This window comes from Populus trichocarpa, chromosome 8, assembly GCF_000002775.5.
Source record: "Populus trichocarpa isolate Nisqually-1 chromosome 8, P.trichocarpa_v4.1, whole genome shotgun sequence".
NCBI lineage: Eukaryota > Viridiplantae > Streptophyta > Magnoliopsida > Malpighiales > Salicaceae > Populus > Populus trichocarpa.
In genome coordinates this window covers 6,453,360-6,471,143 of record NC_037292.2, presented here as the reverse complement: position 1 = coordinate 6,471,143, position 17,784 = coordinate 6,453,360, and the positions used below count along the sequence as shown (strand labels likewise).

Here is a 17,784-nt window from a genome sequence, read left to right as displayed (position 1 = left end):
TTTAAACCGCAACAACTATTACAGTCCCAAAACCCTAAAAAAACCAAGAAATTAAAGTACATTTATCTGAACAACAATCCAATAACTTGTTTCAAAGAGCTCACTGCATAACGGGAAGCAAAAGGAGGAAGAGCCTAAACTTGAAAGGCTGAGCTAAATCTCTGCCACGGGCCCACGAGCATAGCTACGAGATTTGGTTTGGGCTGATTAGGCTTAAAACCTTGGCTGTGGATTGTGAAGTAAACTCGAGTCAACCCAATCTTTATTTATTTTTATTTTTTAAAAAACTTGAAACGACAATGTCACCGACACCCACACGCTTTCCAAATCCGCCGACAGAACATTCAATTTTGCTAGTGACCGATCCGATCTGCTACACCATATGTTAGCACACACCGAGGGTCGCAGGTCAGTGACTCGAGTCCATGCCGAAGTAAATTTCAGCAACGCTAATTCCGACAAAAAAATATTTCTGAAGATTTTTAATCCAAAGTTTGAAATTCAATGGTATGGTTTAACGCATAAGATTTTCTTTTTCAGAAGAAATAACTAAAATTGGCACCACCCACCCATTTTACTGGGCACAAAATATTAATCAAGATAATTGCAGGATAAACGACAGTAAATGGGGCAGTATCCAAAAAAGGGAAGTGACAGTACATGGTTTGCTAGAGTCGAATTAGGTATTCCAGCAAAGAAAAAGAGTTTGAATTTGCATACCAATCCAGTTTTTGCCATCCAATGCCAGCATATTATTCCAGTTAGTCAATATCTGGGCTGTTAACCATTATTTTTTATTCTCGAAACTTCACTGTCCAGTTCACTTCAGTATTCCGATATTCTAATCGTTTAAGATTTTCAAACTATTTTTCACAGTTCAATATTTAGTGCTGAGGAGTGCTGTAGTTTTGTTTATTTGTCGGTTTTGAAAGTATATTTTATTAAAAAAATATTAAATTGATGTTTTTTTATGGTTTTAATGTTAAAAATATATATTTTAAATATATTACACTATAATATCAAACACATATTAGAGTACATAAGAAGCCCATCTGGATTTGGTCTGTCCATTCACAAGTTTAGTTTGTCCTTGCACAACTCGAACCATAAGCTCTTAAAATAGTATTCAAGTTCAAATAATAGTTTACCCCTAAAATAAAATTCAATTAAAAAAAGAGGAAAGATATTAGTATAAGAAATGTTTGCAATGTTGACGGGGAAAGAGGAAGAGGAAGGAATTGGTGGACCAAAAGAGCACTGGGTTGACGCGTCAATGCCAGTAAGCCTGCAAATCTAATCAACATATTAATTACTCATATATATTATTATCAGCTAATAAACAACACAGCATTCTTCACATTTATCCCTAAAAAATCCACACCCTTGGATCAAGATCAGACCACAAAGAAGTGCTTGTATCGGCTGTGATTTAACCTGTCTTTTATAAAAAAATAATTTTTTATTTTAAATAATGGTTATAAATTATTTTAACATATTAATATTAAAAATAAAATTTAAAAAATATAAAATATTATTTTAATATATTTTTAAATAAAAAATATTTTTAAAAATCTCAGTAAATCGGAAAAGGTGTTCACAAGTTAAAAATAAGAAGGTAGCCTACATGGCGGTTTCATAAAAAACACATCTCTCTCAACTAACCGCTGTTGCTTCGTCTCTCCAGTCTCTACACGCTTCCTTTTACCGTCTCTCCCATTTTCACACCAACAAATCATCTGCAGCAAATCACATATTACAACAACACAGAGGGAGAGACAGAGCTAGATTTTGGAGCAAATTTAGGGTTCCGTTTAATACGTAAACTACCAGATCTGGCATCGCATTAACATGCATATCCTTCATTTTGCTAAACTCAGTCGTGCTTGAATTGAACTTACTTAACCCAGAATCCAAAAAATGCAGATGTTATCTCCTGTTACTCCCGGCCAGGTGAGTGGTTCTCTGAGCTCATTTTGCTTTGGATCTTGGTGCGATGCTTGATTTAGCAGTTAATTTTGATTGTATAATTACTAGGAACGATGTTTGTTAAATTTTGGTGCAGTTTTCTTTCTTGCTTGGAATCGTACCTGTATTTGCTGCTTGGATCTACACCGAGTATTTGGAGTACAAAAAAAACAACACCTTAGCCAAAGCGTAAGTTAACGGTTGCTGCCACGAAAGTTTAATTCAAGTTAAGTTAATTTTTTTCTTAATTTGGGATGTTGGTTTGCTAGTAGGCATTCTGATGTTGGATTGGTTGAATTGGGGAACGAAGCGGTTAAAGAAGATGATAGAGCTGTTTTACTAGAGGGAGGAGTTCAGTCTGCTTCTCCCAAAGCTAGGAGTTCAACTTCCACATTTCCTATTTTCAGGTATTGCCTTTTTGAAAGTTCTCAGTTGCTGTTAAACTTTTTTTTTCTTTCGTTTTTCATGCTTAAATTTATTTACTGCTCGTGTTTTTTTTTTTACTATATTCAGGTTCTTTACAATGGAAGAGCAGTTCTTGATTGATAATCGCTTGACGCTTAGAGCCATGTAAGTAATTTGTTTGTTGGATCTAGATTAAGGAGAAACATTTAGTTTCTCGTATCTTAGCAATTTTAAATACAAGTTCTTTCTTCTTTGCAGATCGGAATTTGGTTTCTTTATGGTGTATTTTTACATATGCGACCGCACTGATATTCTTGGCTCATCTAAGAAGGTGCCACTCCTTTGTGTCATGCAATCTTTATTTCGGGGTTTGTAAGTTTTCAGCAAAGCATGTGGTCACCAATAGCAACACTATGCTATCATTTACAAAAAATCATTGTTGCAACATAAAAACATTCAACAGCTGACTCACCTTGTAGATGGGTTATGTGCTTATCAGGATTAAAATTTGTAAAATTTGTTATTTTTATTTTACTGCCAGTGATTATGTTTTAACTTTGCTAATATCTGTCTCTGCAGAGTTACAATCGAGATCTTTTCTTGTTTCTCTACTTCCTCCTCATCATAGTTTCGGCAATAACTTCTTTCAAGATACATCATGACAAGTCACCATTCTCTGGGAAACCTATACTTTATTTGAATAGGCATCAAACTGAGGAGTGGAAAGGCTGGATGCAGGTTTGGCATTCTTTCAGACAGCATGACTATACGTTTTCAAACTGTTCATTGAGTTTTCTTAATGTGTACAAGATTTGGCAACCGATACTCTGTAAATATTCGTGGTTATTTGACTTTGACATCCTATGCCTGACTTAAATTGTTGAACAGTATTGGCAAAGTCATCTGTTGAAGCATTCTTCAACCATTTAGAGATCATCTTTCCTTCTTTTACATGTCATGTGTTTTTTTAACACCAATGTATGTTGAAGTTCTGAGATGTTTCTTTTATATGTTGGCTGGGTTTATTCATATGTGCTTTCTGTGCATGCCATAATGTATGGTCTTACCCATTTTTCTGGTGTCTTGCAGGTATTATTTTTAATGTACCATTACTTTGCTGCGACTGAATTTTACAATGCAATCCGTGTTTTTATTGCTTCATATGTGTGGATGACTGGATTCGGCAACTTCTCGTATTATTATGTTCGCAAAGATTTCAGCCTTGCTAGGTTTGCACAGGTATCTTTTCACCCTAAAGTTTAAACATAGTTCACCCTAGCTCTCTGCATATTAATGTTCTTCCAGTTCTAAGTTTCCTTTGTCTTTTTTCTGAGCAGATGATGTGGCGGCTTAATTTCCTGGTGCTAGTCTGCTGTGTTGTACTGAACAATAGTTATATGCTATACTATATTTGCCCAATGCACACTCTTTTCACTCTTATGGTTTATGCGGCACTTGGTATTTTCAACAAGTACAATGAGATTGGATCAGTCATGGCTGCAAAAATTATTGCTTGCTTCCTTGTAGTCATTCTGATGTGGGAAATTCCTGGAGTATTTGAAGTGGTTTGGAGCCCATTTACTTTCCTTTTTGGTTGGTATCTTGCCAAATGTTCATTTCTATTGTTAAAGCATTGGGCGGGGGTTGGGGATCCTAATGCCTCAAAGTACTGCAGGTTATACTGATCCTGCGAAACCAGATTTGCCCCGCTTGCACGAGTGGCATTTCCGTTCTGGCCTTGATCGTTATATCTGGATAGTTGGAATGATATATGCCTACTATCATCCAATGGTAAGTTCGGAAGACACCACATCATTCAAGGAACTTTTGTATGTGCTTGTGGTTCTTTAATGTTTTGGTGGAAATGGATTTGGGAGTCTTTGAGTCGGTGGCCAAATAATTAGTGTTTGTTATTTTAGGTGGAAGGATGGATGGAGAAACTAGAGGAGACAGAAGCGAAGCGCAGAATATCAATTAAAACAGCTGTTGCAACAATATCTCTGGCGGTATTACAGCCTTGTTGACTGTTGTTGCTGTTGGTTATGATGGCTGTGGTGATGATGTCAATAACAGATTTTGTGAATTTTCTAGGTGGGATATATGTGGTACGAGTACATATACAAGCTGGACAAGGTTACTTACAACAAATACCATCCTTATACCTCGTGGATTCCCATAACGTACGCATTGCCCCCTTAAATGTGCCTGTAATAACTTTTCAGAAATTTTGCTTATTATTATTATTGTTTTCTGGTTGATCAGTGTGTACATTTGTTTGAGAAATGTCACCCAGCACTTCCGCTGCTACAGCTTGACCCTTTTCGCGTAAGTGACCTATAAGTTGATTCATGTATTTGCTGATTTTCTCCTCCTTCCTTAAATTGAAGTTAAATCATTTGCTGGAGGCACTGATAGGAGGAAACCTTAGGGAACTCCTTTTCCTGTGAGTCTGGATCTATTGTTGTAGAACTTTTAGTGATTTTATTACTTTGTTTACTAGATGGCTGGGGAAAATCACACTGGAGACCTACATTTCTCAGATCCATATCTGGTTAAGGTATGATATTGTTTTGCTGGTGATTTTGTGGATGCTCACACTGGTTTCCTCATATTGGTTTTTATAAACTTGCAGATCAGGAATTCCAGATGGCCAACCAAAATTGTTACTTTCTCTAATTCCAGACTACCCAATGTTGAACTTTATGCTTACTACCTCCATATATGTCGCGGTAAGCATCGATCTTACTATTTTAAAATCTCAAAAGATAATTGGTATAATTCAAGCACTCAAGAACTGTCAAATTTTTTGCTTGTAGGTTTCTTACAGGCTCTTTGATCTGACAAATACGTTGAAAACAGCATTTGTACCCAGTAAAGACGATAAGCGCCTGACAAACAACATAATCACAGCAGTTGCAGTTTCAATTGTTCTATATTCACTGTCATTTGTATTCTTAAAGGCCCCTCAGATGCTGGTAAGTGTTACTTTTATAAATTCTTGACGAGTATCGAGTTGCTTTGACACAAGTAAATACTATTCTTGTGCTTTCCAGCACTGAAGAGCACTTCCAGCAAAAGATAATGAGAGTTTTTGATGTCCATTGGGTGGTAAAATGGTGGAAATACACATCCATTGGCTGCTGCTTGTGTGCCTCCCATGGAATACTACTTGAATATTATTGCAGCTATAGAACAATGATAATTTATTGTGCAGCTTGTCATCTGAATGTACAAGTGGCTGATACTCTTTGAATTTACAGATTTGAGAGGAAACTGCAAGATTGCTATCTGTTTTCCATGAGCATACGGGAAGAATATAGTTCCACAACTAGATTTTGCCTCTGAAAGAAAATGAACGATGAAACGGATTCATTTCAATTTGTCACCGGGAGAAACGATGGAAGGATCAATATCAGTGGTCTTAGGTCTCGTTACTTTATTGTATAGGAAGGTCGTGAAAGACATGACCTTCAACAGAGGTGTTATTTTTGTCATGTTTTGATTAATTTTTTCACAGCAATAGTAAAGCAATTACTGCAGCAATGTAAAATTCACCGATCAAAGCAATTCCCTACGCTTCCATGAGTTTGACATTGTATTGATTAGTGTCTAAAGCATATTGCACTGAACTTTTATTGGCTTAACGCTTGCCAATTTAGCTGGATGAATGACATCTCACTACATTAGCATGTGGGATTATGATATTTTTGAGCTAGATATCAGCAAGACACTATGGTTTAATGGATCTTGATGCTCATTTTAAGGTTGCTCGAAACAACTGGATGTGTTTTACTAACTAAGCTCTAAGATAGCGTTTGATTATTAGTTTCTCGTGATAGAAGAGATGAAAATGATTGATTATTTTCTTGTGACAAAAGAGATGGAAATGTTTGGGATAGAGGAGATGTGTTTATTTTAAACTTGTTCCACTAACATTGTTTATTTTTGTTTTCATCAAACTTGTTTTTGTTTTATACTAGTCCCTTATGGTGAGTTAAACGTATTTTACTGTTTTTCAAAATATTATATTTTTAATACTTTTGAATTGTTTAAAATGTTGATGGTAAAAATAAAAAAAAGTAATTTTAATATATTTCTGAACAAAATAAAACTGCCAAACACGCCGTAAATATTCTTCTCCTCGGTTTTGCCTCTTCTATTTCTGAAAGCTTTATTCAGCTCTAGTCAGCATGGGGTGCCCGTCGAAGTGAAAGATTGTCAAATGAGACGAACGAACCTTCTGCAGAATTCTTTTATATATTGCAGGTTCTCACTATCCGCACGGATTGAGCTTAGGACCCCAGTTACCTCACGAATTGTTTGATTTTCATGTAAACATAGCCTCGAGATCTATTATTACGGCATTTCCCATCCACGAAAAGCAAAGCACACTTCCCAGCGAATTTTCTCATAAGAATAAAAAAGAGTCACACTGCGAGCTTAAAATGCATACTAAGATAGAAGATTGTTGTCATTGGATCCAACCAGCAAAGATAGAGCAGTATTCATACAAAATTGAATGAGCAAAGGTTTCCCAAGTGTAGTCAAAGCCTAAACTAAGGGTTTTGTTGAACCAAAACACAATTGAAACAAAGACAACACCAAACAAATAATATTTGTGATTGTTTGTAATGGATACAACGCATTAAAGCCATATTCGAACTCAAAGGTGTTGTAAATGCGCAGCAGCAGCAGAGCTTCTTTTCCGTTCAAGACAGAGCAGCTACCTTGTCTCTTCATCAGAATATATGTACGATGTCATAAGCAAATCTACTCATGTCAAGAAAAGCACCATAGTAAAAAGCAGATAAAGCAAATCTTTTTATGCCTGATTCTTTGAAACCAGATGCTTTCTGGTATACTGTCTAGAAGCACCCTAGTTCTGCCACTGAAATCAACAAATAGAAGAATTTGACCAGTTATTTAAGAAAAAGAATATATATATATATATATTCCTCCGCCCGCATGCAACCCACATACAGTCCAATATCATCAACCAAAGCAAGTCTGGAGCCTACTTAACCCCCCGAGTACCATCTACGTGTTCAGTAAGGAATTTAACTTTATGGAGAGTGAGGTGACTCCATTTATAAGACAGATGGGGGCATGCTTTTAAGATAAAATGCAATTTATTTGTTTTTGAAAAAGAAAAAAATAACTTCAAATTTTTTTTCAGGATCACAAAATTACCAATAGTGCATATTTACCTTCACATTGATTGCAATGTTTTCAACACCATTCTTTCACATTCTCGATAATGCATCCACATATATAAATATTATAATGATCATCCAAAGTAACTTGTATTTATTTTTTATGCACATATAAATAATTTTGAACACTCTACCTTGTTATATACTATTCATGACATGAAATTTGTGCACAAGTTTTTCAATGGAGCTTTAGGTTTTACAAGCACAAAAAAAATTACACCAGTTTAATAGAACTGTTTAATATCAAAATATAATTTAAATTTTTATTAGCTAATTTAGCTACTGAAAGTCTTGAAATAATTTAAAGTCTTTATAGTTATTAGAATTCAAAGAGCACAAGTTTATTCACATAACACCATGGCAGTTCCATAACAATTACTTTGATATGTTTTGTTTTGCAGCGTAGCCAAACAGTTAAGTATGACAACACAGCAGCCAAAGCAGCATAACAACACAACAACAAGGAGAAACAGGTCCTTAATCAATTAGCCCAGGGGAAACGAAAAGCCCCTGATAATGCTTATGTTGAGGAAAAATCATATAATCCTTGATTTGATAGGATGACTAACACAACTTACTATTGCAATTATAGTTTTCAAGTATATTAACTGAAAGATATCTTAAAAAATGCAAAGGATACGTCCAGAACAACACGAACGACTGCATAAAACATAAAAACACTGTCAATCCACCTCTTATCTCATACATGAATGAGGGTAAACAAAGAAAAGCAGAAATCTACTTCTCAAAGTGTACTAGTTGCAAGCAAGAGAAAAGGAATGCTACGAAGGAGTAGAATCTTGGGTAAAGTGAAATCAGAAATGATAGGAAAGAAAAATGTATTGATAAATACCAGAGAAACATACCATAAGCCCACCCAAAAAGCCATCAAATACAACTCGGTTCCAGGAGTCAAAGTATGTATGGATGGAAAACTTTGCCTTAGCTATGAGCGCAACTGAAGTGATAGCCATCACAAGAAAATAAAAGACGAATCCAGTCAAGCCAGTGAATCCCAAGATTCCAGCAACTACCCCACCAATGATAGACAAAAATGTTCGGCTGTACAGGAAAAAGATAAGGCTTAGATGCTGTCATAAACACACAACAGACTCCAAACTACAGTTTATATCTTGTAATAAATTGCATACTGCTCTGTGATTTTCCCACGAAGATTTCAACTTTCAGCTATTTCTCAATCTCTAAATCTCACCAGGGTCCCAAATAACCGGTTAAACCTTGCCCAAATTAATCCTGAAACACACCTTCCTCATTCTTATTGAACTGTTGTTATGCCATCATGTTCCTTAATGACTTTATTACGATTAAGCATTTTTCTTTAGGAAACATCAACTCTACTTTCTACTTGGTTCTTTGAACCAGAATAAACTGGTTTTGCTGTAATTCATATATAATACACCAACCGCAAATCATACACATGGCCAGAATTCTCCCAAATAATCATAAACCTAATTTCTAACTTGAGCTGAAACCTTTAGGAGCATGTTCACACACAAAACTTTAGCATAAAATTCTTGATAATGGCTCCATAAATCTTAATTTATTGAAACAAACCTGTAATATATAACTTTCATGTTACTTTGCAAATTTTCAGCTCTGAATGTTTGCAAATCATCCAAGGCATCGCTTGACTTTTTCTCAGACTCGTTATGCCCCGCCATCGCTTCTACCTTTAGCTAATCTGATAAATCTGAAAACAGAAAAGCAACCATAATGAGAAGAACCTCACATGATTTTGGAATTAGCATTAATTACACATTCTGAATTCTTCACTAAAAAGGAAAAAGGGTCCTCAGATAATCAAGAGATCCCTCGAGTTTAATTAAAAAAAGAACTTTGTACATAAAAAAAGAAAAAAAGAAATACGAATTGGATTGTTTATAAAACCAAAGTAACAGCATTAAACTTTGTTGAAAATCGAAACCGAAGAATTCGCTGAAAACAGAACGAATTTAAAACTAAGCAAACATGAATAAAGAGTTTATCATTATTGATAGATCTGCGAATCGAAATATATATAAAACAAACTCAAATAATAAAAAGAGAGAGAGTTCAAACCTGGCCTCGCACTGTTACTTCAGTAAACTCTTCTTTTTTGTCTTCGATTTGTTGTTTCTTTAAAATCAGCAAAGCCGAGTGTATTTCGCTTTGTCAATATTCACTTACATCCTTCAAACATTCCATATTTTCAAATATTTCCCAATACTATAAAGGTTGAACTTCCAGTCCCTCTTCAGTTTTATTTCACTAAACGACGCCGCTTTCAGCAATTTAAGAATCACTTGATACAAGCAGAGCAGCAAATGCTGCTCTGGCTAATAACAACCGCTCCCTCGTCCGGGTATGCTTTTCTCGTCCAGGTTTTTTAATGGGTTTTTGAGATTTTCTTGATTTTAATCGATAATCTGACTTGTCTTCTTGATTTGTTAACTTCTTTTTAAGACAAGTTTCTACTATGTATATGAAAGCAGGATGTTCTTTATTGTTAAAAAAGCAAAAACCTTCGATCCCTTTCGTACTATATACAAAAAGGTCCACTTCACAATGAACAAAAAGATAAAAACTTTCTCAAGGAATCTGATGTTTTAAACAAGTTAAAGAAAGAACCAGTATTCTATTAGCTTTAGATTACTTCAAGTCAATAGCCAATTCAAATTCCTTCAACGGTTGCCTTCCTAATGTTGTTGTATGGTGGATGTGCTCTGCAGGAATTTAATGTTCAATCATGCTCATCATCTTATAGAGAATATGGCGAATGAAAATTGTCCTCCAAATACAATTACATCCAATACATTTATCAAAGGTTTATGTTGCAGTGGAAAGGTGGAGTGGGCAATGAAAGTGCTCGATCAAATGGGGAAATATGGGTGTTCACCTAATGTCACAAAATATAATGAACTTTTGGATGGTCTTTTCAATGCAAACAGAATACAAGAAGCTCTTCGGATAGTTGGAGAGATAGAAGAAATGGAGATCGAGTTGAATTTAGTGACTTATAATACCATTTTGTCTGGATTTTGTCATGCTGGAATGCTAAAAGATGCTTCGCAGCTTGTTGGGAAAATGCTGGTTGGGGGAACCAAGCCTGATGCCATCACATATAACACGGTAATTTATGCATACTGTGAGCAAGGCGAGGTAAAGACTGCCGTCCAGCTTGTAGATAGATTAACAGAGGAGAGGGGTATCCAAACATATTTACATGCACTAGTCTTTTGGGGGGTTCTGCAATTGGATTGGAGTACATGAAGCCATTTTCTGTCTTGATAAGATGATGAACGAAGGCATATGCCCCAATCATGCCACGTGGAATGCATTAGTCAGTGGCTTGTTTAACAAATTGGGTTATTGGGGGCCAATTAACATTGTGGAATGTGGATGATATTCTGGCTAATGGACAAGTTCCTTGAGTTTGAATGTTCCTGGAAAGTTCAAATAAACAGATAAATATGCCGTCCAGCAATCAATGAAATGCAATGGGTGCTCACGTTGACTGAATATGTGTGGGTCTCCTTGTTGGGCTCCCTTACTCGTCATTGCACTCATGAAAGATTCTGTACTACTTGTTTGGCAATATAATCGTTATTAAACTGATGCTTGTTGCCATAGATTGCAACACCTGATGGATGATCATTCATGTCAATGCAGGTGTTGAACTTGAACCATACTTCAGATGCAGTTGAAGCATCAAGGTCAATAATCAAGGCTTCTTCATATATTAGAATTGAGATCCCGTGGATTCTGGTTAATAAGTTGGATTTTCAAATTGATTGAAAGTCGATCAATATGGTGCCATATCTATGAATCGACATCCTTTGCTTTATGTAATTTTGCATAGTTTGCTCTCTGTATTGTCACCTTCATGGGTTATTCACTAGGTGGAGAGAAAAATCACACTTATAGTGACAACACTATCACATCTACTCGTATGTTTATTATGGTCCTGAAGAGACAATGATGCTACTATTTTTTTCACAAAAAAATTTCTTCTCTCAAAGATGTTATTGCGAAGGCACATGCACACACACTGAAGGAAAGCAGAAAACCAAATATCTTCTCATCGTGTAAGTATTAATTTTATTGCAAGATCATGAAGTCCAAACATTGAAAACACTAAACCACTCACTATTATTTCAGTAACTAGTTAGCAATCTTCAGATATCTCATTACAGATCCTCACTTTGAGAAACCACCAGAACGCTTTTTCGTTGCCACTGCTACATACAAGTCACATCTCCTCCCTCCTAATCATCCCTGAACACCAACTTTCTGGAACTGTACGGCCTCCATCTTTCATGTATCCCATCTCCCGCTAGAGCCATCCAGTTCTTCTTGGTTTGTATTTTGTACAAGGTTCATTTTTCAAGTTCAAGCGTTGTGGGATTGATTAACCCCCCCCCCCCCCCCCCCCGGAATGAGTGGCATTTTCAGATGGGCATTGGTTATTATATCTGGGCTCTTGGAGTTGTGGCTGTTATCATCGAATAATTTTGATAAAATGATAGCATTCACGAAATCTTAATGTAAGCCTTTGATGAATGGTGAGATGGAAATAGGTACGCTTCTTTGAGTCAGCAAGCCAAAAACTGGTTTAAGGATGGATGGAGAAACTATAAGAGACGTGAGCAAACGTAGTATATCAATCAAGACGGCTGTGGCATTGTTATCTCTGGCGGTACGAGCACCTTTTTGACAATTTTTTGTTGCTGTTGTTGTTGATGATGATGATAAATTTTGTGAATTCCTTGGTGGGATATATGTGCTAAGAGAACATAAGATGCTGGGCTCACAGCTGCACACCCATGGCCGTGGTAGAGCATCTTAGGATGTGCTTATCCTTCAACCTTATGGTTCAAATAACTTAACTGGGATACTCCTTTGAAATTAACAATAAAGATGGCATTCCCATGATGGCTGGGTTTATCTGCTGCGTTGAATGTTACTTGAATATTGTATGAACTGTTGACAACCTTTTGCACTTGCACTCTGGAGTAGGCAAAGAGGACAACTGCTTGCATTTTTCTGAGAGCAGGTACTGTCAGATAACCAATCAAGAACTCGTTAGTACTTGTTCTGCTATAGCTTTGTTACATATCTGATGCTTGCTGCAATAGGTTACAATCATTTTTACCAAAGGATATAAAACTTAATTTAGTCCACACCACACTGGACATAGTGGCGGCATCAAGGCCAATAATCGAGGGCTGCTCATATAATAGAACTTGAGATATCTTGCGTGCTGGTTAGTAAAATCCATATCCATGGACTAATAGGTCATTGCCTAATGTAATTTTGCTTCGTATTTTGCACTCCGTCTCTGATCGCATTCAGTGGTTATTCATTAGGTGGCGCAGAGAAATTGCACTTAAATATAGTTGACATCATCATCATCATAATAGTTTATACATCTTTTTGTTCCTTGTGAGGTCATAATGTTGTTTGCTTTTGCATAAAACGAGAAACGGATTCATTTTTATCTTTCCCCTTTTTTTGTTGTTGTTGTTGTGATATTGCAAAGCCACGCACAGAAAGCAAAGAAGAATATCCACATAAATTTTCAACGAAAGCTAATTTTATAGTGGTGATAGCAAGAACTTGAGGTCCGGACATTGATTGAAATACAGCTTAAAATATAAAACCACTCGCATTTATGCCAGCTAGTAAGCTTTAGGAATGTTGCAGATGGGATTTAGCAATTCGACCATCAGCCCCCTTAGGGTAGAAACCTCCAGGAGTACTTTCATTACCGCTACCATACACAACTCTTAGTATTTCCTCCGGAGTCCTTGCATATCCAATGGAGTACTCATCTCCCGCAAGGACATTGCCTCTAATTTGCCCCTCAGCACCAAACTTTTTGGGAACTACAAGGCCTTCATCTTTTATACCTTCTTGCCCTAGCTTGTTCCTCAGATCTGAAATGCGATTTGTGAATTCTGCCACAGTTATCCCATATGGGTGCAACCTGATCAAGGCATACTCATATAACAATCCTCGGATGACTGCATCTTGGCCAGACTCCACAGCCAAAAGGCCTGCGACAAGCTGAACATGCACAAACAAAAACATGTAAACTTTAACAATTATTAACCTAAAAACATTATGGTGGGGTGTTTGAGAGAGTGAATCTATTGAGTTATGGACTCAGGGCAGTATCATCACCCTCTTGGAAGCAGCAGCCTGGAGTTTTGGGTTTGCTCCAACATATCCTGTCAGTCCGACATAAGGGATGACATAGGATGCGATAAGATAGTGAAGTGAAGAGGCATAAGGATCAAAAGGTGGAGACAATCGTTTCCCAAAAGCGGCATCCATGGTTTTTGCAAATGATTTTGTGCTCAAATCCAGCAATGGCCTTGGAAATCCCTGCACAGTATCCTTGATTGCTCTGCATCATGAGAATACAGTCACATTAGACGTCTCAAATAGAAGAGACTCGAGTGATTGGACTTGGATCAAATACCATGCCGAAGATGTGAAAAGATATCGAACCTCAAGTGTCCCACTTCTTGCCATGCAAACTGCTTGATGACATCTCTAGTGTAAGGGTCAAGATTAGCCTTCTTAGCACCCAAGGGTTTCGGCCCTCCCATGGTTAAATTTGGAGCAAAATTATCCAGTCCTTGACCCATCGATCCATACAAAAAGAACTCAGCCTCAAGGTACTCTAAATTTAAAGGAAATTCAAGTAGATCAATATCTGATTGTGGAATCGGAGAGTCTCTCGATCCATCTGTAATGAATGGAGAAGAACAAGAAATTGGAACTAGGAGGAGGATTAGAGAAGCAATAATAGTGGCTATGGTGGTAGAAGTAAATAGCTCAGCCATTTTTAATTTTTTTTAGCTTGATTTTCTTTGCTAGTGATGCAAGTCATGGTCTTATTATATACATACATATACAGGCTTAGACTTTGTACAAGTGTAATGCTAGATGGCAAACTAATCTACACAGTCAAAAAATTGCATGACACGTGGGATTTGATGGCAACTTAAAGAGGAAGATCAGGAGAGGGATAGCGTTTTTGGAGCTCAACATACTGTTGACTTTGCATGGCGAGGTGTCTACTTATACGGGGTTGGTGGAAAGATCTCTCTCTACAAAAAACTTGTCACTTGTCATCATCATCCCGGTTGGAATTTAACAAGAGATTGCGATGAAGAATATATAATAATTCAAGAAGATATTGCGATGCAAGACGAGGTTAATTAAGACTGCCAAGTGCCAAACCACCTTGTACATAGAATTACTGTAGGAGAGTACGTAGTATCCAAACATATTTAATTATAACATGCATGCATTTAATTAGCCTTATTATGTGGAGGATCTGTAATTGGATTGTGGGTAAAAGAAGCTGTTTTCAAGCTTGGATCTCCAATGGGTTGCGCTTTGTTTTGGTTTATTATCCAACTATAGGATATATAACCTTTTCTTCACGTTTGGTATCTCGGAATTGAGGAATGTCACCTGACAGTCCTGGATTGAAGAACTTCTGATTTTGGTTTAACTTAAACCACCAAGGCCACGCATGATTGTTCTAGTACTTCTTTTGTAGTATTGTGCTTTCGAATCTGATGCTTTCTGCAAAAGGTTACAGCGTCGCCTAAGGCATTATGTAATTATGCCCATGCAGTCTGCAACTGTGACATACAAACATGCTTACATACATAATAAGAACAAGTCTGAAATTAAGATGTACCTTCATGGGTTATTCGATATTTGGCTTTTGGAAGTACTGCACAAAAGTATTTTACATACAGTCCAACGAAGTATTCTCCCAAAAGCAGCTTTCACGGTTTTTTCAAATGATTTTGGACTCAAATCCAGCAATGGCCTTGGGAATCCCTTAGCACCTAAGGGTGTTGGTCCTCCCATGGTTAAATTTGGAGAAAACTTGTCTAATCCTTGACCCAAATAATATTCATATAGAAAAAGAAGGAAATTCAAGAAGTTGATTGTGGGATTGGAGAGTCTCTAGATTTCTCTATGATGCGTGGAGAATAATAAGTTGGAGCTAGGAGGAGGATCAGAGAAGCAAGAACAGTAGCTATATATGGTGGTGGAAGTAGATAGCATCATGGTTCTTGTTTCGTTCAGTTAATTTTTCTTCGCTAGCTAGCGACGCAACTGATGGGCTTGCTCTTATATTCTCTTGTCTATGTGTGCTGTACAATTCATTTCTTTCTAATTAAGCTCAAATGTTTCAGATCTCTTTCTTAAGACTTGCAAATGCAATTGGTATGAAACCATCAATTTGTTTTCCTTTTCTTTTATTGACGAATTAAAGTTAATGCTCTTTGCCATTTGCAGGCAAAAGTCGTTAAACTCGCCATTATCGTGTGCTTGAGTATATCTTGATACTTTAACAGTGAAGTTGCTTTAATAAACCTATTAGTTCTCCATTATAGTACTTATATATAATATATCTGAATATGTTGCCATATTGAATCGCCATATGAAAAAAGAAGTCTTAAATTGATTATTTTTTTAATTGAGGAATAATTACTTATCGCCATCTAATGCTTAAGAGCTTGCTGGGTTTTTTTTTTTTGGAAAAGCTTGTCAAATTTGAGTTGAAGTTCTTGCAGCTAGAGGAAATTGAATTCGGCTTGTTTGAAAACCACATGGCTAGCATGGAAGATCCCCGGTACTTTGATGAGCACCTTACCAAGGTGGCCATTATAACAGGACTTTCAAGCTCTATTCCATGCATGTGTGTGTGTGTATTTTTCCCAGTCTAAGAAGAACCTTGATTGAGCCTTGAGCTGTGCAATAGGAACAATCCTACTTAACTCATGTCCTTTTTTTTTTAAAATTGATTTTTCAAATTTAATTTCATCATATTGAATTTAAAAATGTTTTTTTCAATTTATTTTTTATGAGTTTATCCTGGTCTCACGACCCGGATCGCGGGTTCGACTAGTTAACTCGGTTGACTCGAGTTTTTTTTTCCTTTTTCTAATTGATTTATTTTTTAATTTTATCCTTCAACATTAAGTTGATTGAAAATTAGATTTCATGATTTTTTTGAGTTGCTTTTTATGAGGTTGTTTCAGTCTCATGACTCGGCTCACAAGTTTAGCAGATTAACCCGGGTTGACTAGAGTTATTTATTATGTTTTTTTAATTGATTTTTTTTTAATTTCACATTTTAACATTGTTTTGATTGAGAATTTAACTTTATAATTTTATATGGCGTGTGAAAATAAAAGAATAATTAATTCATAAAAAATATATCTATTTTTTTCTCATTAAATAATCAAGTGTAATTTTTTTTTATATAGTTTCTTTCATATTATGGTTGTGTTAATCATTAATAAAGTTATTGCAAATATAACAATAAAAGCTTTAATTTTTTTACAATTTCTATATATTTTAATTTTTTTTCTGACTTCTTTCTCTCTTATTTTTTAGAGCACAGTGATTGAGAGACGTGATGAAAATAAAATTTGAGAACTAATTAAAAAGTAAAATTATATACTAAAGATATCAAGTATAAAATATTATAAAATTCAGGGATCAAGATAATTCTTTTCCAAAAAAAGTCTTTCACGGTTTAATGAACAAACAGTGTAATCACATTCTATTTTAATATTACAGTTTTTGTCCCCTCTCCCTTTTTTAAAGACTTTCTCTCTCATTTCTAAGAATTCAAGAACCAAAACATGATGAGAATAAAATTTGAGAAATGAAACATAAAAATACAAAACACTAAAGAGACCGAATATGAAAAATCAAGGGAATAAAATGATCCAAGTACTAATAATTTGACTAAGCCCTAATTAAAAGAATCTTAGTATCCACGTGGAAACTGTCCAAAATACCCTTAATCGTTAAAATAAAGAAGAAATTTGATGTTCACCCGTGTATTGTCGGGGGTTTGACGGCTGAAAATAAATACGGCTAACCTCTTACCTTGTAAGGGGCTGTCATACTTAAGATTTGGGGCCCGAGATGGAAATTAAAGGAAGAAGCCCGCCGTGACATGGATTGTGTTTAAGCGGGAGTAGAAGGAAGGCCCATCTATCAAGAAGCCCATAACCTTATGAACCTTCCTTGCAAAATGAAAAAAATTCTGTACATGGTCAAATGATTAATGAACAAGATCAAGAAATTCATAAAAGGGAAGCACTCGTACGTTTCTCTTTCTAACCATAGCTTTAGCTCGCTCGAAGTGTAT

The 17,784-nt window shown here is 36.0% G+C and overlaps 4 protein-coding genes across 8 annotated transcripts; 2 read left to right on the top strand and 2 right to left on the bottom strand.

Annotated features, from left to right (window-relative positions):
- The first annotated feature begins 1,631 nt into the window (after positions 1-1,631).
- On the top strand, positions 1,632-6,074 carry LOC7471096 (protein REDUCED WALL ACETYLATION 2). Of its 2 annotated transcripts, none has more exons than XM_024607852.2 (16): positions 1,632-1,950; positions 2,063-2,154; positions 2,238-2,372; positions 2,479-2,535; positions 2,629-2,701; positions 2,950-3,108; positions 3,460-3,609; positions 3,708-3,963; positions 4,046-4,161; positions 4,290-4,376; positions 4,462-4,550; positions 4,633-4,695; positions 4,871-4,927; positions 5,003-5,099; positions 5,187-5,345; positions 5,631-6,074. In XM_024607852.2, exons 1-16 carry the CDS (start codon positions 1,918-1,920, stop codon positions 5,634-5,636), a joined length of 1,629 nt encoding a protein of 542 aa, XP_024463620.1. In that variant the 5' UTR covers positions 1,632-1,917; the 3' UTR covers positions 5,637-6,074. The 2 variants fall into 2 exon arrangements, with proteins under 2 accessions (XP_024463620.1, XP_024463619.1); XM_024607851.2 differs by having other exon boundaries at positions 2,235-2,372.
- Positions 6,075-6,816: 742 nt separating this feature from the next.
- LOC7485884 (uncharacterized) lies at positions 6,817-9,805 on the bottom strand. Of its 3 annotated transcripts, none has more exons than XM_002311339.4 (5): positions 9,663-9,805; positions 9,159-9,294; positions 8,450-8,645; positions 8,224-8,243; positions 6,817-7,140 (listed from the first exon to the last, which is right to left on the bottom strand). In XM_002311339.4, the coding sequence occupies exons 2-5, from the start codon at positions 9,263-9,265 to the stop codon at positions 7,110-7,112; spliced, it is 354 nt and encodes a 117-aa protein (XP_002311375.1). In that variant the 5' UTR covers positions 9,266-9,294; positions 9,663-9,805; the 3' UTR covers positions 6,817-7,109. The 3 variants fall into 3 exon arrangements, with proteins under 3 accessions (XP_002311375.1, XP_024462033.1, XP_024462032.1); XM_024606264.2 differs by lacking the exon at positions 6,817-7,140 and adding an exon at positions 7,221-7,258 and having other exon boundaries at positions 8,162-8,243; XM_024606265.2 differs by lacking the exon at positions 8,224-8,243 and having other exon boundaries at positions 6,817-7,258.
- Positions 9,806-9,816: 11 nt separating this feature from the next.
- LOC7471095 (pentatricopeptide repeat-containing protein At3g48810-like) lies at positions 9,817-11,320 on the top strand. Of its 2 annotated transcripts, XR_008060010.1 has the most exons (3): positions 9,817-9,945; positions 10,313-11,107; positions 11,253-11,320. XR_008060010.1 is itself a non-coding variant. In XM_024606263.2 (2 exons), exons 1-2 carry the CDS (start codon positions 9,908-9,910, stop codon positions 10,851-10,853), a joined length of 579 nt encoding a protein of 192 aa, XP_024462031.1. In that variant the 5' UTR covers positions 9,817-9,907; the 3' UTR covers positions 10,854-11,320. The 2 variants fall into 2 exon arrangements, 1 of the variants encoding a protein (XP_024462031.1); XM_024606263.2 differs by having other exon boundaries at positions 10,313-11,320.
- A 1,834-nt stretch (positions 11,321-13,154) lies between these two features.
- Positions 13,155-14,480, bottom strand: LOC7471094 (desiccation-related protein PCC13-62). The gene is made up of 3 exons (XM_002311338.3): positions 14,097-14,480; positions 13,767-13,992; positions 13,155-13,649 (listed from the first exon to the last, which is right to left on the bottom strand). Exons 1-3 carry the CDS (start codon positions 14,432-14,434, stop codon positions 13,272-13,274), a joined length of 942 nt encoding a protein of 313 aa, XP_002311374.1. The 5' UTR covers positions 14,435-14,480; the 3' UTR covers positions 13,155-13,271.
- Positions 14,481-17,784: the final 3,304 nt, after the last annotated feature.